Raw genomic sequence first — 24474 nt, 5'->3', positions numbered from 1 at the left:
AGGGGATGACAGAGGATGAGATGGTTGAATGGCATCAAAAGCTTGATGGACATGAGTTTGAACAAGCTCCAGGAGCTGGTGATGGACAGGGAAACCTGGCATGCTGCAGTCCATGGGTATGCAAAGAGTTGGACATGACTGAGCAACTGAACTGAACTGAATGCCATTTTCTATCATAGACTTGAGCATCACAGATTTTGGTATCTTTAGGATCCTGGAAGCACTCTTCTCACTGGATCCCAAAGACAATGGTATTTACACCACCACTGTGTGTGTGTATGTATTGAGATCAAAGCATTTAACATTTTCTCTCCAAGCTCTGAACGTCTCCCAAAGTACAAAGGAATGTGAGATTCACCAGGCCTACTTGGAAGCTATGACATGGGTTCATTTTAAGGTTGAATTGCAGGACAGCTGTCATTTCCTGATCCACCCCTCTGCCTCCCACCGCCAGGTGGTGGGAGAGGAAAACTAGAACTGTTTTCTGAGTTCTGTCCTCAGAAGTCCTTTCTTTTTCTTTCTGGCTGCACCCTGCGGTATGTGGGATCTGATCGAACCCATGCCTCCTGCAGTGAAAGGAGGAATCTTAACCACTGGACCACGGAGAAAGTCCCTAGAGCTGCTTTCTCAATCCACTGACTCTCCTTTGCAGAACAAGTATGGGAATCCAAGAGTCCAGAAGGACCAAATGACTCCTCTGCTCAAGCACCGTAAGACAAGTTTCTAATTTTTTTCCCCTTTGTTTATTGTTAGAGGGAGGCAGGAGGGAGATGGTTCCCTCCCCAACCCACTATTCCCCAGCCCCAGATTTCTTTCTAAAAAAATGCAAGCAGACCACATACCCCTTCCTCAGCATCCCTGGACTCTGCTCCTGGACCCAGCCCCCTTTCGCGTGCCGCTGGGGCATGGGAGATTTTGAAACTGGCAGAAAGCCTTGGAGCTGAAAGGCAAGCCCCAGAACTGTGGGGGGAAGGCCTGCAGGTGGGGCGGCCTGACAAACTGCAGCTCGGGGATGCTGTGCCTTCATTCTGCCCTTACAGCCCGTGAGAATCTCCAGATCTCTTCATCAGACACCCCTGCTCCCTAGAGTTAGGCTGCTCTTGAACCACTGAGTTTCTCACAGAGGCATTTTTATTATCAGATGAGTGGTGGAGTAAGTGTGTGTGCATTTGTGTTTTTTCTTCATCAGTCATGTCAGATAATATTCCGTTCTAAATATTAAAAAAATATATCTTTTCTTAAAAACCAAAGTAATGTGGGTTCATGGCAGAAGATTTGGAAAATACAGAAATGCATCCCAGAAGAAACCTAAAATCCACCTACGATTTTACCACCTCGTTTCATTGGCATTTAGTTGAACAACCATCAGTCCCTACTCTATTCTTTTATGGAATATAAATTCCAAGATGACAGAGATCTTGCTCGTATCTGCGACCCTGTGCTCTGAACAGTATGCTAGTGCATGGCTATGTTCAAATATATAGGCTGGATCAGTAAACTCTAGAAGGATAGTTTGAATTGAAATAAGTTGTCATGATACAGTAGAGAACAGCAGAACTGGAGTTGCTTGGGTGTGGCTGACCCGTGACTCAGCTGCTCCTGCTAATTTTCTGTTCTCCTTGGATCAGTTACTTCACCTCTCTGGGCCTGGGTTCCATCTTCAGTAAAATACTCATTCTAGTTAATATTTATCAAGGGCTTATTAGGTGCCTAGCATGTGATAAGCTCTCTACATGTATTTCTCACCATAACTCGAAGAGAGGTACTGTCTACCACACTTAACGCCCCAGGAAATTGAGGCATACAGTCACATAGCTAAGTGGACAGCAGCCAGACTCTGGGCTCCAGTGGATGCCTGGCTTTGGGGTGACATGACTTCTAAAGGCCCCTCCCGGCTCTGGTGCTGAGCGAGAGAGGAGTGGGACAGGGAGATGGCTGGGACAATTATGCCCGAGGCGCTCAATTGTGGAGCAAGGTCCAGGTGATTATTTCTTAGAGATCAGAGAGCAAAGTCCTGAACTAGACGACTTCCTCCAGACTACTGTGAACGTGAGAAGCCTGGCTGGGCATTCCTGGAGCCTAATTACAAGGCTGTTCAGCCAGCCCCCCTTCATTCAGAGGCAGGTTTCCGAGGCCTTCTGGTGTGTTCATTTTTTCACCCCTGCCCATCCCCAGGAGAGTGCCCAGGGTCAGGCAGGGAAGTAATCAGAAGTCAACCTGATCATTCCTGACCGTGAGCAGCTGTGGATGTGTTTGGTGGGAGAGGAATAATGGCACACTTGTGGGATGATTAGCTGGGATGTCAGTGGGCAGGGCACTACAGTCCCCCTGTTCCTGCCCCCACCAGATAAAAGTGTGGGCTGATCACCTGTGTTTTACTTGTATCCATGGCAACCCACTCTCCTTTATGGTGAGGAGGAATGGGCTTCAGTAAACAGATCTATTTGTGTGACTCCTGTTGCTTATTTGAAGCCATGTCACTCCTTTTTCCACTGTGGTCTGTGTGTCTGAGTCACAGGGAGCCTAAACTGGCTTCTCTGAATTGATGGCTCCCTCCCAGCCTGTCTTGACTGACTGCCAACTGAGCAGGGCGTAGCTTACTTACCAACACTTTTTTTTTTTTTTTAAGCAGGACTGATTCATAGAAACTCCTTTAAAACAGTAAAAAGAAACCGCCCATCACACACCCCAGCACACCAGCTCAGGAAACTTATAACCTCGGGAGGCCAGCCCTCTGCTCACTGTGTTCACAAACCTCCAGGAGAGCGGACGCCTGCCACCAGCTCCTGCCACTCAGGGCGCCTCGGCTGGTCACCGGCCCCTCAGGTAGGACAGTTCCCGACACTGCCGGGCAGACCAGAGAACTTTCCTTGCTTCCCACTGCTCTCCTCCTTCTGACCTCACTGAAGCTTTTTCTTATTTCCTGTGCTATTTTTCTAGGACTCCTTGAATTGAGTCCTTCAAGCTTTTTAGCTAAAAGTGGGCATTGATACAACTCTTTCCCTTAAGGTTCAGTAAAATCTAGTTTGACGGGGGCCCCGGGGTTGGGGCAATCAGTCCGTCTGGGTGGTGATTATGTCTTGCAGGAATGGGGTTCTTGTTCTGAAAGTGTGCTGGGAGCAGGGACTTTTGGAACACGAGAGGATAGCATTTTTTTTCTGGAGGAAACCCGACGTACCTTTGAAACCGGACAGCACTTGGGCTCCTTGCCAGACTTTGTCAATTGCTCTGTTGTGATTTAAATTGCTCAGGACTTGAATTGTTTCTCTGTTTGCCTGTCTTTTCGGGGTGAGGGTGGGTAGCTTCTGCTTTTCAGTTTATTTTCCTGGTGGCTTTTATGGGGCTGTCCTTTAGCTTGTTCATTCACTTTTGTATAAGTGTAAATGTTTTTTTTTTTTTTCTTTCCACGGGATAGGAGGAGAGCAGGGTGGGCTTGTTTAAAGAAAACCGTTAGAGGGAGAGAGGGAGGGAGAAAGAGGAAACTTTCTCTCTTTAAGTGGTGTTTGAAATGTAACGCAGGAGGGGCTTCTGGTGCCTGATGTGGATTTCAGAGCTCTCTCCCACGATCAGATGTGGAGGGTGGGGTCTCAGGGAAAAGTTGGGTTTGGAGGGCAGGGTGGGGCTGGGGGAACTTCATCTGTTCTTATTAAAAATAAAACAAAATACTGCATCGCTTTGTGCTTTTATCCCAGAAGCAGCCAAGTTCGGTGCAGAGCAAAAAGACAGCCTATCAGAAATGTTAAAATGATTTTTATTTCTTAGGTAGATGTGAGGTGTTTTTTTCCTCCTGCATTGTTTTGGAACATTCAACTTCTCACTCTTTCCAAAACATGCCGTACAAACGCAAACACTTGTGCTAATCATGAAAGGATCTGGAAAAGGAAGAAGGGTGATTTTTATTTGCTTTTTCTTTTCAAGGTTAGCATGTTGGTTGGTTGAGGTGTGGCCCATTTCAACATAGATACTGGGGTATCTCCCTGCCCCACCACCCTACTCTGCACCCAAGACGAGGAGAAGGACAGGATGCAGCTTGCCTGATGAAATTAAGTTTTTTCTTTATAAATGTGGTTCATTGGAAGAGAAGATTCAAACATAATCAGCCTGGATACAGGCAAGGTGCCTGCTAAAATTGCCCTCCAGGGGATGATTCAGTTAGTACAAGGGCAATTTTTTAAGGTGCAGGGGACTCCCACCTTCGCTTGAAATTTTGATTATTTCTAGATTACATCGACGTGGATTGGGGAGGCCATTGTCATTAATGGTATCCTGAGAAGCTAGAAACAAATCTTTGAGTCTGTGCAGGCTAAAGCTAGTAAGAAAGATTTAACCAGTCAGGAAACAGAAAACAGTGACATCTGTGGGCACGTAAACTGTCCTGAGTCTCACTATTTGTATGGTGTCACTTTACGCTGGAGTTTTATGCAGAGAAAAGCGTGCTGTGCGTTACTGCCTGGAGTTTGAGGGCAATTTTAAAAATGCTGTTCTTATTCCCGCTTTCCCATCTTCCTCCAACAAGTAGTGAAAGAGTTCCTTGGCTATGGGGGTTTTTCTGGATTTCAGCTATGTATGCTCAACAAGACTGGACTGGGAGTTTTTTCCTTTTTTTCCTGCTACTGTCTCCCACCCTCGGGGGGTGGATTGAATTCCACCCCAGACTCTGAGGACTGGGGCAGGGGTTTGGGGCAGACCGGCAGGATGTCTGGTATGGCGTCCTGGTCTGAAGACACCCTGGATTTTACATTGTTCGAGGGTACGAAACTGTCCTGGGAGTTGGCAGGAGGCCCTAGAGCACCAACCCAAGGCAGATCACATCCTAGGGCAGACAGTGGCTCCCTCCCAGGAGGGGAAGAGACGTCCCTTCTGCAGACCACAGAAAAGACTGGGGCTGTCTCCTCTCTTCCTGCTCCCCTCCTAGGCCAGACTTGGCCCGTCCAGTTCCCATAGACATCCAGACTCCGGGGGATCGAGGGAAGGAGCCCCATAGAGCCCACCCTGGGGATGCAGACCGTCTTTGCTTGGTCTGCGTGGCTCTGGGAGTTTCAGCTGGTACCCAGACCCACTGGGACCAGTGGAGAGAAAGAAGCCAGTGCCTCAGAAGACTGAGAGATGAACCAAAATGGCTTTTCTGTAGGCGCCTCAGCATCAGATAGGGAATATATCTGAAAAACGGCCTCAGAAAAAGGCACAGGGCAAATATAGTTACGTGTCATCCTTGATTTGTGCATTGAGTTTGGTACAGATCTTGGAGGTCAACCCATTCATTCTCCTGCCATATGCAGAAATCTTATTTTTCATACCACCTTGGATGGATGAGTGTTTTATGCTTCCCTAAAATTTCCAGAGAAGGGACTTGGCACCTTAGAGGGTACTTCCACACCCACCCCGCTTCACTGGACAACTCTCATCGCTAGAGTTTCTTACATCCGGCAAAATTGGCTTCTCTATAACGTCTATACTTTCTTCCAAGTTCTCTAGTCCTGAAAATATCTATTCCATTTTTGCTGTTGCTGTTGATCCATCCAATGTTCCTTATCTTCTAAACACTCGACTCTTATTTAGTATTTGATGGATAAAACTTGATAGATCTGTGCTGCTGTTATTATTATTATGACTACCTAAGATTTGGAAGGAGCAGGGAACCTTGTTGAAGTTTTGAGGCTGTGTACATACTCCTCCCTACCCAGGTGATCTGATTCTGAGGTCTCTTTTTCTAAACAAGGTGTGTGGTTTATTCTTGAACTGACTGCATACATAGCTGCCTAGCACAAAAGGTCAGAGCCACCTGGGACTCTCAGATATATGTACTCAGAGGGACACCCGGTGACAACCACGACGAGGTCATGGTTAAATCAATGCAATGCCAGAAACACAGGCTTCTAACTTGGCCTTGTGGGGCTGGTCCCTTAACTTAGTCCATAGTTCGTGGAGCCCACGCCTTGCCACTGTTACTTCCTGTAATGGTAAGTACAGCAACAGGCTGCCAGTCAACATAACCTCGGTCTAATTGCCGGCAGGCCATCTGGATGTCCAGCTCCTTGGAAAGGGCTCATAATCCTTAAGTAGTGTAGAACTGGAATTTTCTGACCATAAACTTCCCTTTTCCCATACTCCTTTCAGTTCTGCCCAGATGACCCTGGATTCCTATTTAGTAACCAAGGGAGCTGAAATACGCTTCTAATTAGGAGTTTGTTTGGATTCCCAATACCCTATACCCCATACACACATGTTGCAAAACCACGCTAAGTTACACTTCTGTTACAAGTCATTTCTCTCAGTTTAACTGGGAAATCCGCTGAAACTGAACCACAAAGATGAAAACAGAAGCCCATGTGGGCATTGCTGCTTCTCTCTCTTCATTTTAATCACAACATTTGGATCCACCTTTCCTTCTCTGTGGGCTTCCCTGGTGGCTCAGAGGTTAAAGCCTGCAATGCAGGAGACCCAGGTTTGATCCCTGGGTCAGGAAGATCCCCTGGAGAAGGAAATGGTAATCCACTCCACAATTCTTGCCTGGAGAATCCCATGGATGGAGGAGCCTGGTGGACTACAGTCCATGGGGTCGCAGAGAGTTGGACGTGACTGAACGACTTCACTTTCTTTCTTTCCTTCTCTGCTGTGGAAATGGCATTTCTCTGGAACTAAATTGGACCCCTCTACTGGTGCCCCTGGCCTTACTGAGGATGTGGCAGTTTTCATATTTCCCAGGCCTGTTTCATGAATTCTGTCTTCCAACAGGGTAATTAAAATTGAGAACCCACTAGGCTTGGGTTGAAATTGGTGGCTGGAACCCTCCGGTAGGTGCAAGATGGCTAAAATAGGAGGCTTGAGGCGCTTGATTTTGTCCTGAATCTGCCATGTGATGTGGGCAGAACATTTGCCTTCTCAACAGAGGGAACAGAGCTTGGTGGTTTCCATGGACCCTTGTGGCCCCGAGACCCTATCGTTCTAAGATCCGATAGTTCCTGTTTGGAGAAGTCCTGTGGGTTATGCCAACAGCAAGTTTAATCCATAAACACTGGTAGGAAAGTGAAATGATGTAACATGTCTGCATGGAAACAGGAGGATGGAGGACCCAGGTGGACTCCTCTGCTTCATCCGCTTAGAGATTCTCCAAGTATAGGCGTCTGCAGGCTTTACCGCTGGGTAGCAGTGAGCATTCACCCAGCTCTCGGAAGCAAAGAAAGAGGTTTGATTTATGAAACCCGAGCAGTGCCTGGTTAGCGAAGCTTTGTGGGGACATTGACAACATGAACCCAGACCAGACTCCAGAGACAGAGACACAAAGGTGGTTCTGGGAAAGGAGCCTCACCCTCTTTTCAAGGAGGGTGTGGCCAAATGGTGTGGATGGGAGTGGATGGGAAGCTGGGCTTTGGGGAGGAAAGGGGAGGTGCCAGGAGGAAAGGGGTGGGGAGCAAAGGGACTTCCCGAGGTTTCTTAGGCCTGTATGCTGGCTGAGAGAGGGGGGCAGATGGAAAGGCCTAGAAGAGGGAGAAGAATTGATGCTTTCAAACTGTGGTGCTGGAAGACTCGTGAGAGCCCCTTGGACTGCAAGGAGATCAAATCAGTCAATCTTAAAGGAAATCAGTCCTGAATATTCATTGGAAGGACTGATGCTGAAGCTGAAGCTCTCATACTTTGGTCACCTGATTCAAAGAACTGACTCATTTGAAAAGATTCTGATGCTGGGAAAGATTGAGGGCAGGAGGAAAAGGGGGCAACAGAGGATGAGATGGTTGAGCGGCATCACCGACACAATGGACTTGAATTTGAGCAAACTCTGGGAGATGGTGAAGGACAGGGAAGCCTGGTGTGCTGCTGTTCATGGAGTCTCAAAGAGTAGGACAGAACTTAGCAACTGAACAACAAGAAGAGAGAGAAACTGGAAAGAGGAAGCAGGGAGAGGGTGAAAGAAGAGGGCAGAAGTGTGAAGATGCTGTACCCCTGACTCCCTCCTCTGATTTGGGGACCACCCACTCTCAATGTCAGGATAGTCCTTGGGGCCAAGAATTTTGTTCTTTGTCTCACCTCTTCTTTCCCATCTGTGAAGAACCTTCTGTTGTTAAGGAGGCAATGTTAGAATTTCTGTGGATTACTTGTGCAGTGGTCATCTTTCCCTGGGGACACTTTTTTTTTTTTCCCTTTCCAGAAGGGTCAGGTCAGGACTGACAGCAGAATGAGGTCCCTGATACTTTGATGTCTTCTTTCAAATAATCAAAGAACCCTGCCTGGGAGGCTGGATACCGGGAGCTTGGGAGAGGTTGTAGAGGTCAGGCCAGCCAGGTGTGTCCACTCTAACGAAGCTGAGACCTCAAGCTTGCCTTGGCTAGCTGTGCTTCGCTGCTGGGGAGGGGGCCTTGTGCTGTGGGTGGGGGCCGGGGTGGAATGTTTGAAGCTCCTCTGGGGCCAGGAGTGCTAGCAGGGTGGGCTGTTTTGGCCTGGGCTGGTTCTGCTGGTGGACCTTCTCAGCAAGTCAGTAGGAAGAAGCAGTGACCCTCCAAAGGCCCTTTGTTTATTTCCAGTGGCATCACTTTGGAGAGTCTGTGCTGACCCTCTGATTAACTAGGAGGGGTTGGAGAGGCAGAATAAAGCAATAGATCTGATAGCAGTTCTAGAATTCTGCCGCAAGTAGGAAAGAGAAGCTGTGCTGCAGTGGGGAAAGCCTGGCCCGGAAGATGCGAGGGAGTGGGCTTCATCCCGATTCTGTTTTCACTCTGGGGACTCGCTTTCCCACTTTTGTCAAGGAACTGGACCGAGTAACTTCAACCCTGCTAAGCCTCTAAACAACCAACTGCCTGCAGAAAGAGCCACAAGCCCACAGCCCATGCCAGGCACCGGGGTGCCCCTGGCTACACCCGCGTCTGTCCCTGGGGGCCCCACTACCTCCCAGACTACAGCCTGCTGGTTGAAGCCTGTTGCTGGTTGAAGCCTGTTGCCGCCACCTACTGTCAGACCCGCCCAAGCACCCCCCCCCCCCCCACCCCCCAACCTCCACCCGGGCCGGGCCACACCTTGCGTTTCTTCCAGAACCCTAGTTATTATCTTGGCAGTCTCTCCCTTGGAGACGGTCTGGCCGCCAAAACACTCCTCTTTTGTCAGCAGCAGAAGACAGCAAAGGTTCCATCCTTGCCCTGGGGACATCGCCTGATGGCCTGACCAGCTGCGGTCTGGGGGCGGGGGCTGGCCTCGGTCACCCCACCCAGGTCTGGCCTGGGCCTTGGCAGATGTCACCCAGCCCCAGCCCCTCCCCGGACACAAAAGAGGACAAGGGGAAACCAGAGAGAGAGAGAGAGGTTATTCTCTGTGGGAACATTTGCCAAAACAAGATGCAAGCTGCTTGTTTGCTTTTAGCAGATTTGCTGGCCCTCGGACTCTGCCTGAGAAGTTTCAAGCACATTTCACTGGGCTGAGTTTCTCCTTATCCATAAACGAACAAAAAGAATAACCAGCAGCCGTGCAGCCTTTGCTGTGTATCAGGCAAGAGCCCTTTGATCCTCACGCTAAGGCTGTGAGGTGTGCAGATGATAGTTAAAAGGGGCTGGGGTCACCACGATGTATGCTTGAAACAGCTTACAATTTCATGTGCTAACTATACCCAATGAATCTGAACTTTTTTAAAAAAGGAGTGCAGTCAGGAGTCGCACCCAAAATTCATGATTTTTTTTTTTTTTTACTACTCAATACTCTGTCTCTCCAGGAGCTACTGTCCAGAGAGGATACGTCATTTTCCCAAAGTCAGCTGAGTCAGAATTTTTTATGAGAACCTGGTTTTCAAAGAGGTGCTCTTTTTCTTTCTTGCTTTTGGTTCCCCCTAAATAACATGCTTGTCCCACTACCCCCACCCCCAGTTCCTTATCTCTAACTGTGTGAGAATCATGCCAATCTATACTAGGGCCAGATAAGCACCACCCTTTCTATAATATACCCTGTTCACAGGTGGGAGGTGTAGTTCCCTCACCTCCTGGATGATGAAAAACAAAATAGTTGTTTTCTTTGGAGCATGTAAATTCCTGTTGCTTTTGCTGCTTGACTGCTGATGTTTCTTCTGGTCATAAAAAAAAAAAAAAAAAAAAAACTGCCCTGCATTTTAAAGAAAACAGACCCCAGTATGAGTGTACGCAGTGAATTACAGCCCAAAGTTCTTTCTTGCCATACCAAACATCCAGATGTCCAGAAGCAGGAGGAGATGGTGTTTTAGGATTCTTTCTCTCCACATATTTCCCATGGAGAAATTAACGGCCCCCCTTCCCCACCCTCACGTAAAAACAATATTTAGAATGGAAAAGTACACTTGATATAAAACAACAAGAACAATGGTCAGAAAACCTCATCCAAGGTCTCATTCACTGAGCCCGTCTTTAATCCCAGCCTTTTCCTCCTGCGGATACATCCTCTACGGCTGCTCCCCAAAGACAGTATTTCCTCTTCTGCTTTTGCGTTCAGTGGATATTCATTTTGCCAACCCACATGATCCTCAGTGGGAAATAAACACATCAAAACAAACCAACAAGAGCAAAATGGTCCCGACGCATAGAGGACAGAAAGACATCAGTGCCACCACCCTATGCCGTGTTCCTAGGAGAAGCACAGCTGCAGTTCTGGGTGTGACGCCAAGGAGGATGGTCAGATGTGGGCTGACTCATGGAGATCGTACGACTGGGAGTGTCTCTGCCTTTCATCTTGTGCCTCCGAGAAAGCCTTGTGTCTTGGTCTGAGAAAGCGTTCTTCAAAGTCTGCAGTTATCCAGAGGAGATGGGAATTTCACTGAAAGCACCAATGGACAAAAAGACAGAGTCTGTCTGGCACTCGGGTCATCTCAGGACTGTGTTATGATTTACTTGAGATCGGGGGATCTCTGGCTAATATTCTGATAACCTGGAAGTTCTGCTGGCAAAGTGACCACTTCAGAAAAATGCTGTTAAGGAAGCATTAGACAAAGGGCAGGAGTAAGATGGAGGTAGTCATTGCCAACAGCTACCTCTAATGCATTGTCAGGACTTTTCTGATGAAAGAGTGGGGAAGTTTTTGTAAGTAGTGAGTTACCCATGACTTACTCTTGCCTGGAGGGTCCCATAGATGGAGGAGCCTGGTAGCCTGCAGTCCATAGCGTCGTGGAGAGTCGGACACGACTGAGTGACTTCTTTCACTTTCCATTTTCATTCATTGGGGAAGGAAATGGCAACCCACTCCAGTGTTCTTGCCTGGAGAATCCCAGGGACAGGGGAGCCTGGTAGGCTACCGTCTATGGGGTCACACAGAGTCGGACACGACTGAAGTGACTTAGCAGCAGCAATAGCAGCAGCAGAGAAGTTTAAGCATGATTTAGGTAGTTCCTGGTTATAGATTTGTAGATGAGTTTCATGTTCTGGGGAGGGATTTTAAAGCCTCCTTTCAGTCCAGAGTTTCTGTAATTGAAAGAAGTAGATAGGAAAGTCAAATTTGTAGATAAAATAGTACTTAGAAATTTAAAATTTTTTATTTGCATTTACCTGTTTCTTCTTGAATAAGAGGAAACAAACACACATATAATCCTGCATATTCAAATGTCAAAGATACTCAGGAAATATTCTCAGAGTTTGCATATAGTAAGATGTTCAATACCTACTGTTGTTCAGTCTCTGAGTTGTGTCCGACCCTTTGCAACCCCATAGACTGCAGCTCACCAGGCTTCCCTGTCCTTCACTATCTCCTGGAGTTTGCTCATACTCATGTCCATTGAGTCAGTGATGCCATCCAACCATCTCATCCTCTGTCACTCGCTTCTCCTCCTGCCCTCAATATTTGCCAACATCAGGGTACAGAAATAATTTCTAAAAATAACACAGGACTAAATTTCACCTAGATAAAAAAAGTTTGGGGGGGATCATTTTCTCTCAAGAATTCTGTTGTTTATTATGAAGACTTCAGTTATCTTGACATTCATTGTTTTTTCTACAGGGAAGAAAATATTGCCTTTCTTGATTCTTTTATTTGGTGGCTGAACAGATACTTGGCACATGTCATAGACAAGATTTTCCTTTCAGAAACTTAGAATCTTGGGGGTTGGGGAGCCAAACATTTCCACAAATAATTCTGTTACCAGGTGGGCTACCACTAATGATTTTAATAACAGGAGAAAAATGACTACTTTTGACCTCTGTATCAGGGAAGGCTTCCTAGAGGAGGCAGAATTTAAACTTCCTTGAAAACAATGTTATAGTTAACTGGAGGAAGGCTATAAAAACAGACCTTTAAAAAAATTTTGTTTTTAATCCTAGGATTTAAAATTCCTAGGATTCCCAGGGCCAGTGTGGAGCCCCTTTCCTGATTGGTGGTGGGGTGGTGGTGTGTTTGGAGGATCTGAGGAGTGACTTGGTCAGATAACCCAGTGGTACTGAGGATATACTTAAGAGGGAGGATCAGAAAGAGGATCATGGAGAGGCGGGTGGTCCCGAGCTAGACAATGACAGTGGGAGTGGAAAGTAAAGATGCGTGGGAGGTAAGTACTGGAGGAAGCATGCATGACCTGACTGTTATTTTCAGCAGTAAAACTGGGATGAGAGGAAGGAGCAGTGTGGACTTTGGCAGCTGGTCACTATTGCTCCTGTCTCCCCAGAAGAGTCTGGGCTGCCAGGGAAATGACTAAACTGTCTTCTGGCTCTCGAGACAGATCCACGTGCTTCTCAGAAAGTTATCTTGTGCCATCTGGTCGAGGATGCTTCCACTTTGCCTTTGTCTGGGAGACTCTCACCCACTCCGAGTGAATCACAGACATTCAAGCTCTGTGGGACTCTCCCACTCCCATCACTCACACAAGCCCCCGACTCACTGTTTCTGATCATGTGACACCCCCAGTCTCTGGCTAGTTCTTCAGTGACTCAAGCCCATGATTTCCATCACTTCCTTTGCTGGAGAAGTAGGTCTTGGGGCTCTGTTCGGTTGTATTGCTCCCAATTACTGTTCCTCAGACTGCTCGAAGGCCCTGCTTCCCCCAGACTGTGGTGGCTGCTCAATAAACACACTCCAGGGTTTGGAAGAAGTTATCAGTCAGCAATCTGACCCCTGGCTTAGTGATCATGCAGCCAGATTACCAACATCTCAACTGTCCAGACGAGAAGTTGATGATTCTCAATGTCTCTGCTATGAGTTACCCATCAGAAAAGGAAAGGTGTCCACAGAGATCTGATTAATTTCTCATGGTTGTGCATGTGTGCTAAGTCGCTTCAGTCATGTCCAACTCTGTGCGACCCTATGGACTGTAGGGTCCTCTGTCCCTACACCAGGCTCCTCTGTCCATGGAGTTATCTAGACAAGAATACTGGAGTGGGTTGCCATGCTCTCCTCCAGGGGATCTTCCTGACCCAGGGATCAAACCTGCAATTCTTGTGTCTTCTGCACTGCAGGCGGATTCTGTGCCACTGTGTCACAAGGGAAGCCCTTCTCATGGTCAGACCACCCTAAAGGTGTTAGGTTGCCTGCAAAGGGTGAAGAAGCAATAGAAGGCAGCCTCAGGGCTTTGTTCTTTTGCTTCTTTCATTTTGTGGGAGGAGATAAGAAACCAATAAATATTGAAGTGGATGGAGCCAGCTAGAGAGGGCCGTCAGCCCTTCGCCCACATCAGTTGGGCATTTACAGCTCCAGTCACCAGCAAGCATAATTTTCAGGTTCAGTTTCACTAACTGCAATGAATGTCCTATTAGCAAAGATCTTCATCCAGATCTGGAATGGTCAGTGGCTGTGACGCTTGTATCAGGGACAGGAGTGTAAAGAGACCGCTGCCCTAGTGTGGTCTGAGCGATGTGGGAAGGAAAGGGGACGTGTGGTCAGAAACAAGGATGGCGGTGGAGGAAAGAGAACTGGCGGGCCTGTCAATTAGGGCAGAGAGAGGAACAGGAAAGGGATAACTAGAGCCTGTATGTAGCTCTAAGTGGCTAACCTCCATTTTTCTTGACAGTCACTTCTCTGCTAGAGTCAGCATTCATGCCTCCAATACTTTTCTCAGTTTCCCACCCAGCCCCATGGAGTCCTGACCAACCCTGTCCCATGTCTGTTGGGGGTGGTGAGGATAAAGGGGGGATCCTACCCTGCTTCCAGTGCCAGGTGGGGAGACCTGTTCCTGGCACCCTGCATAGAACAGTCAGTGGACATCCTATCCCTTGAGAATACTGTGGATTCAGTAGCTCTGGTGGCCTGGGTCCAACTCCAAGCACCACAAAAAATGTTGTTATGGAAGCCCCAACAGCAACATGACGAGCTTTGGGACTGCCCTGAGCTTCTATGCTCTATGAGGGGGTAGGTGCGTCTCTTAGATCTTCAGAAATGCCATGCTGTTTTCCATTGCAGTCTGGTTGGAGCTCCCCAGCTAGGACAAAGTATCTGCTTTCCACTGGAAAGGGCCGTAAATAGCATTCTTTTTCATTCTTAAAAAATTTATTTATTTTTAATGGAAGCATAATTGCTTTATAATATTGTGTTCGTTTCTGCCATTCATCAACATGAATCAGCCATAGGTGTACATATGTCCCTTCCCTCTTGAACTTCCCTAAAATGCTTCATTTCAAATGCTGTAAAATTATAATCCTTTAATTTCTAAATATACAATTGCAATCTTTGATAATTATTACAAGAACAGTTATGTTTTATGAGTATTGTTGTCAATTGTTGTCACCAATAGAGCAACACGCAGATGTGTCCATAGCATTTTGAAGAGCTCAGAGAGAGAAATCAAGGACAGCTTTAGTGAAACCTACTGCCAGGACAGAAAGTTGTAGCAGCCAATACTTCCAAAGATATACATGCTCGGAAGTGGTCTCTTTTCAGTACTTTCATATGAAGCAAGATTCACACGAGGGCAGGGAATGAGGCTCTCAGAAAGTGGCCCTGCATGTGATGGGTGGGTAGATGTCTCAAGAGCACTGGGTCCTCTATTATTTCTACCCAAACTGCTCTCCAATTTGATAGGTCTCCCCTCACCTGTTAAGTATGTGGACTTCCCAGGCAGCGCAATGGTAAAGAATCTACCTGCCAATGCAGGAGATGCAAGAGTTCCATTCCCCAGTTGGGAAGATCCCTTGGAGGAGGAAAGAGCAACCCATTTCAGTATGTTTGCCTGGAGAATTCCCATGGACAGAGGAGCCTGGCGGGCTACAGTCCATAGGATCACAAAGAGTCAGACACGACTGAGCACACACACATGCTGGTCCCTAAAGATCTTAAGAATTACCTCCCATCTTCCTATCTTGGAGTTTCTCTGCTGGGAGGGGGCAACCTATAGTATAGGGATAGACATTTAAGAAGGTAGTTCATTCTGCTTCCACATGTGTTGGGGAGGGCTACTGAAATTCAAGGAAGCCCTTCTAAGCTGGCAATGGATGATCCCAATAAAACCTGACAGATTTCAGGCAGTGAAAAGATGGAGAAGCTACTACCTGTGTTATGTGATAGCTCCAGTAAACAGCTTCTACTTCTGGCTGGATACAACAGCCAAAAGCAGATAAAATTGTGTGTTCTGTGCACTAAGAACACTTGCTAATTCAAGGTATTTTGCTCCTTTTTTTGGTGGAAACATATAGTGTGATTCAGTTCAGTTCAGTCTCTCAGTCATATCTGACTCTCTGCGACCCCATGGACTGCAGCTTGCCAGGCTTCCCTGTCTGTCACCAACTCTTGGAGCTTACTCAAACTCATGTCCATCAAGTGGGTGATAACATCTAACCATCTTGTCTTCTGTCATCCCCTTCTCCTCCTGCCTTCAATCTGTCCCAGCATCAGGGTCTTTTCCAATGAGTCAGTTCTTTGCATCAGGTGGCCAAAGTATTGGAACTTCAGCTTCAGCATCAGTCCTTCCAATGAATATTCAGGACTGATTTCCTTTAAGATTGACTGGTTTGATCTCCTTGCTGTCCAAGGGACTCTCAAGAGTCTTCTCCAACACCACAGTTCAAAAGCATCAGTTCTTCAGTGTTCAGCTTTCTTTATGTTCCAACTCTCACATCCATATGTGGCTATTGGAAAAACCATGGTGCGATTACAGAAATCTAAATACCCTGAAAGAAAATTGCTATCTTGCTTGATCTCCTCACCCAGTCCTGCCTGAACCTCACAGGGGAATAGTGATCAGGTGGGGCTGTGGTTTTAGATAAGAAGTGAGAACTGGTGGGCAGGAAAACTCGTGTATGTGGAGTGACGGAGGTGGTGGTGAGGCAGTAGACTAGCCAAGGGGGATGAGCAGGGTATTTGGAAAGCATGAATGTTCAAATGATCAAAATGGAGAGTGTGAGCAGGGGCAAAAAGAATCAGGCTCAACACTGGAGGGTTACAGAGCAGTCTAAGGAAACAGAGAATTCTGCTGGATCCCCAGCAGTGTGTCAGAGAGGAAACTCCTAACATTCTCCTTGACCTCATATAGGAGGCCTTGCTTGGTGTACTGTATTCCGTCTCTGGCCCCTCAACCCCTATTAGGAGCAGGATGTTTGTCAATTAAAAGCAAAGGAAAAAAAAAAAAAAAAAGTCATTTCTATAGCCCAAGGAGGATTAAGCACAATCTCGTTATATAATGTTTTAATTTCCTGCATTCAGAGAATTAATTCAGGCCTGTTCCCTTCCCTGTAAGGGTGAGATCAGGATCTAGTGATGGTGTGAGTCTGGGGGGAGTGGGGAGGGTGACCAATACAGGGATGGGAAGAGTCAGTTTCTCCTCTTCATCCCCAAGGGTGGTCCTTAGTGGTCCCTCCCTGCAAGGAGCAAGGGTTAGGTGTAGAGATAATTTCTAAGGGGAGCAAAATGATTTTATTCACACTGCCCTGTGACCCCAACAGCAGGTATCCTATTGCTTCACATGGGGCAGCCTGGTGAATGGATGACTCAGTTGCCGCTCAGTTTCATATAATAGCAATAACAATAACAGTAACAGTAACCCCATTAGTATCTGCCAAGCCCAAGCACTGTGTTGGGAATTCTCCGTCTAGGATTAAATGTAACACTGTACGATGAGCGTTGCAACCCCCACCTTCCATAGGAGGGAACTGACACCTGGAGGTCCAACAACTTTATGTGATTCTAGCTCGACCTGTGTCTAATTCAAAAATCTCCTTTCACTGTGCATTAAAGTCAAGCAGAAAATTGAGGAGGTGTGATTTAGGAGGTGTGCAAGGATCTGAGAAAAGCAAAAATGCACTGGAATGTATGGGGAGATTATGAATAACAGGCACGAAAGCTCTAAGCTCTGCCCTGAAGCCAAGCAGTAAACATCATCATTTTGATCATTCGCAATTGGAGAAATTTCTACAGAAAGAGTCTGGGTGGTAGGGAAGTGCTTAGATGGTGAAGGAGGGTGGGAGCGGTTGGAATGGGTCAGGGTGGGCAGTGGAGGCCAGTGTCTGCCTTTCATTCTTGGCTTGTCAACAGCAACCTCCTCCTTCCCCCCACCAGGGTACAGTAGATCATTCTGGATTTGGAGTGCCTGATGAGGAAAGGGACAGATCAAAAGCACTGGAAGTGTTACAATGGTCGTATCCACGCTCTCCAATAAGTACCCTGTCTGAAGTGGAAGGGAGTCAAGCTCAAAGCTTTAATTAAATGAGGTGGAGGGAGAGAGAGAGAAATGGGACACAGTTACTGGATGTGCACATCCATCTCCTCCCTGGGAGGGGACAGCCACACATCCACCCTCCCTAGGGTGTGAGTAACATGAGCCCTTTCCTTCCGAAGTTCCAGCAAGCCTGCACCGCCTCTTAACTGTCTTGGGTGTGACAAAGCATTCCTGCCACTGTCATCAATCAAAGTGGCCGCCCCCTCATGCATCCTTCACACTTCCTCTATTCTAGGCTTGATGATCCATGGGCTCCCCTCTTCACTTCTGCTGAGATGATGACTGAATGCTTCCATTTACCCATGCACATTCTTGATCTGTTAGTTCCCCATCCTCCCATCCACCGTGTGATGGATGCATCTGCTGATGGGCTGTACTGAGTCCAGAAGGATTGGCATTTGGGTAAATGTCACACACAAGCCAAAGGCACGTTTGATCCCTCCCGCTGCATCCAGCCCTCAGAACTGTCATACTGAGTCGTAGGAAATATAACCCTCTGCCCCCAGACCAAAAGCAGAGTCCCTGCCATGATGTAGCCCAAAGACTCAGGTGCAACACAAGTCTTAAATATTCCACTGGTAGATGATCAGACCATTAAACTGTAATTGGGTTGTTATAACTATTGAATATCCAACAGCATTATTATAGTGGAAGTTGTGGCTCTCACATTTTATATTTCATACGGGATCAAATTAGTAGCCCATTTGGTCTCTGGGCATTGAGTAATAGCTGCCAGTCTTAGGAAGGCATCCGCTTCAATTAAAATCGCTGGGTGAGCAGTTTGATAGAAGTGTGGACAACTTCCCTAATGGAAAATGCAAATTTATATGACATTGTTGCATAGAGACCTGAAATGACAGCTGTGAAAGGCCTTTAAAAAACCAAAATCCTACTTTTGACCTGTACAATGCAAACAAAATAATAACAGTTACCATAAAATTTTTCCTGTTTTGAAACAGGCTGTATTAGAGGGATGAATATATAAATATCTGAGGTAGAATTTTCTTTCTGTTTAGATCTATGTAAACAGATGAACAGGCACTTGGGGAACTGGGCTAACTAATTAGGTGTTGGCAGGAATTTATGGAATCATGATGATTTTTACTGTAACTCCTCTTGATTTCAGCAGAGAACCCACCCACCTGGGAAAGCTGAAATAACGCATTGAATGAGAGTAACCTCTCCTTGTCTTTCGTGTTCTCCTTTCTTTTCAGAGCTCTCTTCACCCTCAAGCCATAGAAAAGCCAAGATGCTGGTGTTACTGGCGAGTATCTTTGTGGTCCACATTGCCACCGTCATCATGTTATTCGTTTCTACCATTGCCAACGTGAGTCCTGTTCTTCTGTTCATTCATTCATTTGGAAGTTATTTGAATATTTACACAAAGTGCTACAAAAGATGTTTAAGCCATTGTGAATTTACAGCTTAGTTGTGGAAAAAATTAAACACATACTTGCACTTCAAACAACTAAATATTAATAACAAGTGTCTAAATGAATGATCTCGCCAGGTTGGAGAATACAGTGAGGCTTCTCAGGGGAGGTGGAGCTTGGAGGATGGGTAGATGGGTGGGGTTTCTCTCTGCTAGAGATGCAGAGTGAAAGGAACTTGGGAAACATTCCAGGAGGTGTGCCCAGCCAGGGAGTACAGGTGGGAGGGACAGGCTTTGTTCAGGACGTAATGAAGACACCATGCGGCAGGCCAAACTTCCTTCTGCGAACCTTGATTAGAAGGAGAAATGGGAGTGAGACGATGAGATGCTTTGGTGGTCCGACCAACAAATACAAGTTTTGAGCAGAGAGTAGCATGTGAGAGTGGAATTATGCAAGATTAACCACGTTTGCCTGAATTAACTAAAAAAAAAAAAAAAAAAAAAAAGGACTAAAAATACAGAGTAAGCCATAGGCTCTGCTCTCTGAATCTGGGGCTACTCTGACCTCTAGTGGTAGTTTGCAGAGTCCAGTTTGCTTTTCTCGGAAAAAACAAAAACAAGACAACTCCTTGGACCTAAAAACCAAGGCCATGCATCACTAGATAAACAGATATGATCCCGGAATCTCTGTGGGTCCTTGTTACAGTTGAAGGATAATGGGTTTTAAATTTCAGAGAGAAGAGTTTTACCAGCATCGGTGGGTACGATTATAAACAAGAATCAGTGAGACATCACTGTGATGACAGACCCCTCGCCGTGTGGACTCCTCCAAACTTGAATTTAGTGTTCTGTACACCCCCCTCCCCCACCACCGAGTCTCTCAGCTTACCAGGTCCAGTAAATGGCTTCAAACTGTTTTAATGGATGCCCAGTGCTGAAATCTGAATTATCAGCCTCTAACATGGGGCTGAACACACAGCTGCTTATTAAGTCAAGAACAGGCAGGCGATTGGACATCCTGGCCCTGCTTTTCCAGTAACCCACATGAACAGACACTCTGTGTGGACAGGGCTGGGCGTTTGCTTTTCATCCCAGAAGGATAACTGTTTCTCTTGGGCCTGGAAGGAGGGGGCGCTGGCACTGTGGTGAGCCTCGGTGAATACATATTGGGTCGTTTTTCTACTTTCAGCTACCCCCACAGGATAGCTCTGACTGGACTATGTTATTATGAAATTACTTTTCATGTTGTGGCAATCAAGGTTTATCCTTCTATTTAGATGAACGTGGCTTATTGATCTCCCAGTCTCAAGGCTGTTTTCTTTGCTGCCTTTATGTTTCTTCCTTTTTTTCCAGTTGATCATTTTTTCCTTAACTTTTTTCACCTTCTTTGCCAGGCCCTTTATTGGAAACAGTCTTGGTAGGGTGTATGAATTGTACATCTTTAAAATCAATTTCCTCACGCAGGGTTTCCGTTTCTTAGAGCCTTAGAATGATTTAAAAAAAAAACCCAAAAAACCCAATGGTTGAATTAAGTCTTTCTTTTTTAAGTAATGAGAGATGTGAAGTCCAGAGAGTGAGGTAACTTCTCCTCGGTCGTACATTCTTCTTTCTCTTTTTTTCTTGGGACCTCTGCGACTTCAGTTTTAGCAAGACATTATTTCCACCTAGAAATGAGCTTCTTAGCCGTGTTTATGGCTAAATATGGCATCTTCCATAAGATTTAGTCTAGACACAAGTCGATGATTGTTTCTTTTTCTTTCAAGCCAGGGAGTTAGTTTTTAAACAGTTTTTTAAATTTCTTTTTTTTTTTAAATTGGACTGTAGTTGATTTACCATGTTGTGTTAGCTTGAGGTGTACAGCAGAGCTAATCAGCTATACATATACATATATCCACTCCTTTTCAGATTCTTTTCCCACCTAACAGAGTACTGAGAAGAGTTCCTTTGTGTCTTTTTGATTTCAGGTCTGGGTGGTGTCAGATTTGGGAACAGGATCAGTAGGTCTTTGGAAAAACTGTACCACTGGTGGCTGTGGTGACCTTTCCTACGCTGGTGAAGGTACGTGCCAAGATATTGTACCCAGTGCCCTTGAGGAATGGCCAGCCCCTTGGGGACTGGGTAGCCTGACATCCTCACTCCCCCTGCCCTCTGTCCACAGATGCCCTCAAGGCTGTGCAGGCCTTCATGATCCTGTCTATCATCTTCTCCGTCATCTCCCTCGTGGTCTTCGTGTTCCAGCTCTTCACCATGGAGAAAGGCAACCGCTTCTTCCTCTCCGGGGCCACCATGCTGGTGTGCTGTGAGTATCAGCTTACTCAGAAAAAGCTTTCCTGAAGATCTTACCCTGGGGGCTCTCAGTGGCTTGAACAGCTGAGCACTAGGAGCAGTGAAACTGCCTTGTACAATTTACTGGCTTGGTTATTTGTGCTCCTGGGGAGAACCCCTGATAGCTACTTGAAATAAGAACCCTCATCAGCTTCACTGTTTAAACCTGGGGCTCCTGGGCAGACACCAAGGAGCCGGGGTCTGCCCAGATGTAGCGCTTGTATGGGTTCGTGCTCAGTCACTCAGTTGTGTCCGACTCTGTGACCCCATGGACTGTAGCCTGCCAGGCTCCTCTGCCCATGGGATTTTCCAGACAAGAATACTGGAGTGGGTTGCCATTTCCTCCTCCAGGGCATCTTCTTGACCCAAAGATTGAACCTGTGTCTCCTGCATTGGCAGGTGGATTCTTTACCACTGAGCTACCTGGGAAGCCAGAGCTTGTATACAAGACAGTTGAAGGGGCAGGAGATGTGGGAGTCCTTAGATAGATGAAATTGCTGATGGCCATTCCCTCTCTCCCAATACACCACACAGTTTGATGGAAGGTGTATTCTTTTGCATCCCCCAAGGGCAGCCTGTCCTTGTGTGCTGGGGTCTAGATGGGAAAGCCAGTGGAGAGGAGGTGGGGAAGACCAGAGAAGCTGTGTTTTACTTCACAGCCACACAAACCAGTGCAGGTGTGAGAACCCAAACACCAATGGTACAGCAACATAACCATCAAGCCTGGTTCGGGGCCAATCAACAGAACCACCGCTGGGGGCCAAATTTCAGATTTCATTTTCCCATCGCCCACGAGGAACATAGGATCTTTCTAAAGTTATAAATCTTTTTCTCGCTTTGAATGTTAAGAAACCAAACCAACAGTGAATCATTTCTCCCCACTGCAGGGCTGTGCGTCATGGTGGGGGCCTCCATCTACACTCATCACTATGCCAATGGCTCTATAAACAACTACGAGCCGAGTCACCACGGCTATTCCTTCATCCTGACCTGGATCTGCTTCTGCTTCAGCTTCATCATCGGCATCCTTTATCTGGTCCTGAGAAAGAAATAAGGCTGAACACATTTACTGGGGACCTGGGGGGTGGGGAGGAGGGAGCCCTTGAATTTGGGAGGGGAGTGGAAGTTGCTAAGCAGGAAAAACCAGGAGAGGGATGGGGGGGAGGGGATGGAAGGGGGGAGGGGCTGAAACCCAAACATGGTGGAGGGGGTCCTGTACTGTCCAGCCCCTGCCCTGGGAGAAAGCCGTTGGCTGGGACGGGTGCTCCCTGGATGTGGCTTGGCCTCCAGCTGTTCTCCGTTACACACACTGCCTGGGACCCCAGCAGCTGCCACATCACTGGCTCCACTTCCGAGGGTGAATTCAGTCTTCAGACTCACTGCACCCAGTTATCACAGCGGTACAAGTTCCGGCCAGGGCAGATATTGTTTTTGTGTGGAATAAGCCAAGCCTGGAAGCCATCCTGCCCTTCTGACCCAGAGCAAAACATCACCATGTGAAGGGCTCGAGGGAGGACTTTGGCCAGTGTGCCAGGATCCCTCTTTGTTAAGCAGAGATTTAACTCTGTGGTATTTGTGACAAAATGGGAAGAAGAGACATAGTGATTAAGGCCAAGTTGGTGGCTTAGCTAAACTGAGAAAGAAATTTTCACAGTGGAAGGCCTGGGGCGTGGTCATAACTCAGACCAGGCCTCACACAACTGTCCCTTGTGGAGACCTCTTGCCGTGGACTTTGCTTGGTCTCTCGCTTAAAGCCAAGGCAGCACTCTGGAATTTCTGTAAAGCCACAAACAAGCAATTCAGTGGTGGGAGCACCACACAAATTATGGGAAAAGGGGGCAGTCCTACAGCAGGATTATATCAGGGTTATGTTATTAGGAACCTCTCTCTGTGCAATCATGTTGTATAAGATGTGAGAGAGATGGACATAGATCCTTGCAACTCAATCTGTTACTCTTCCCCTAAATTATACCCTTTTGAGGAAGTTTTATCTAATTAGCCAAGGTGGGGATCAAAACTCCTAGGCTCAGAGATGGCTCTAGCTTTATGAGCTGAAGGGGTCGCCTATCAGAGGTCCTGCCTGTCCCACAATACGGATGAGGCAAGGCAATTTTGGAAGCTTCTTAAAACACATGCAAACCAACCACACCGCACGTCCTTGGATGAAAGGTGCTATACAATTGTCAAGTAGTAAGCATACTAGATTTCAGCCACGGTAAGAAGAGTGTCTGTACTTCCAGGAAAATAAGAAAATTTCTGTGAGAGAAATAAAAATGTAGGTGATGGGCAGATATTTTCTTTAAGGGAAAAGCAAAAACCCCTAAAAACTCTTGTGGTGCCCAGTCCGATGGTCACTGAGCTTCTCTGTTGCCGCAAGAGTGTTTCTTTGTAGGACTTAGAAGTATGGTATTAGTATGGTAATCCTGGTTAAGCAGTCATTGCTCTGGCCTGGCGCAGCTATGTTTAAGCCGTCTCAGATTCTGGCTAAAGGGATTGTTTGTTTGTGTTGGTGGAAGACACTTCCTTTATCAATTTGAGAAGATCTACCCGAGGGAGAATCTGAGACATCTTGCCTACTTTTCTTCTTCCAGCTCCCCCTTCATTCCATTTCTTATATAGTTTTCCTTTTGGGGAGCTGTTATGCCACAATTGCTGGTATTTATATAAAAGGATTATTACTAAGTTTATTTCTTTATGTTCATTCTGGTTAGGGGAATGTGGAGGGTGGGCCACCAAATTATCTGGACTAGGGGTAAATGGGTTGGGAAGCAAAAAAATGTGGGACGATGAACTTTTTAATTATGATTTAATGATCATGCGATTATAGAAGGCTGTCTTGAGTGCAGAGGCAGATTTGCATATCAGGTATATCCAAAAGAGATACTAGCGTTGTGTTAAAAAGTTAAACTATGACTGGAGTGAACCATGTATTCCCTGGTCTTTTGTTTCTGTGCCATTTATGTCTCATGTAATTTGCATTACATTGGTGGGTTGTTCTAGTACTGTATTTGGCTTCTTCTTTAATAGATTGATATTTCATATACTATAATTGTAAATATTTTGATACAAATGTTTATAGCTCTAGGCATATAAAAACAGATTCTGATTCCCTATACTGTGTGGGTGTTTTCTTTCTAAAAATGTATGACATTTTCCCCTAATTAAGTTGTCAATTAGTTTGATTTGGACAACTTGGCATTTATCCAATATA

The 24474-nt window shown here is 46.4% G+C and overlaps 1 protein-coding gene across 1 annotated transcript; it reads left to right on the top strand.

The window, feature by feature from the left end:
• Positions 1–2608: 2608 nt before the first annotated feature.
• Positions 2609–24376, top strand: EMP1 (epithelial membrane protein 1). The gene is made up of 5 exons (XM_061417795.1): positions 2609–2826; positions 18781–18893; positions 20903–20996; positions 21097–21237; positions 22151–24376. The coding sequence occupies exons 2-5, from the start codon at positions 18816–18818 to the stop codon at positions 22315–22317; spliced, it is 480 nt and encodes a 159-aa protein (XP_061273779.1). The 5' UTR covers positions 2609–2826; positions 18781–18815; the 3' UTR covers positions 22318–24376.
• The last annotated feature ends 98 nt before the right edge of the window (positions 24377–24474 follow it).

Source organism: Bos javanicus, chromosome 5, assembly GCF_032452875.1.
Source record: "Bos javanicus breed banteng chromosome 5, ARS-OSU_banteng_1.0, whole genome shotgun sequence".
Classification (NCBI taxonomy): Eukaryota; Metazoa; Chordata; class Mammalia; order Artiodactyla; family Bovidae; genus Bos; species Bos javanicus.
Note: the sequence above shows the minus strand (reverse complement) of the source record. Positions and strands in the feature narration are given on the sequence as shown.

Coding starts and splice junctions, on each gene's coding strand:
- EMP1 (XM_061417795.1), top strand. CDS start 18,816: ATGCTGGTGTTACTGGCGAGTATCTTTGTGGTCCACATTGCCACCGTC. Junction 18,894..20,902: donor TCGTTTCTACCATTGCCAAC/GTGAGTCCTGTT, acceptor TTTTGATTTCAG/GTCTGGGTGGTGTCAGATTT. Junction 20,997..21,096: donor CCTTTCCTACGCTGGTGAAG/GTACGTGCCAAG, acceptor CTCTGTCCACAG/ATGCCCTCAAGGCTGTGCAG.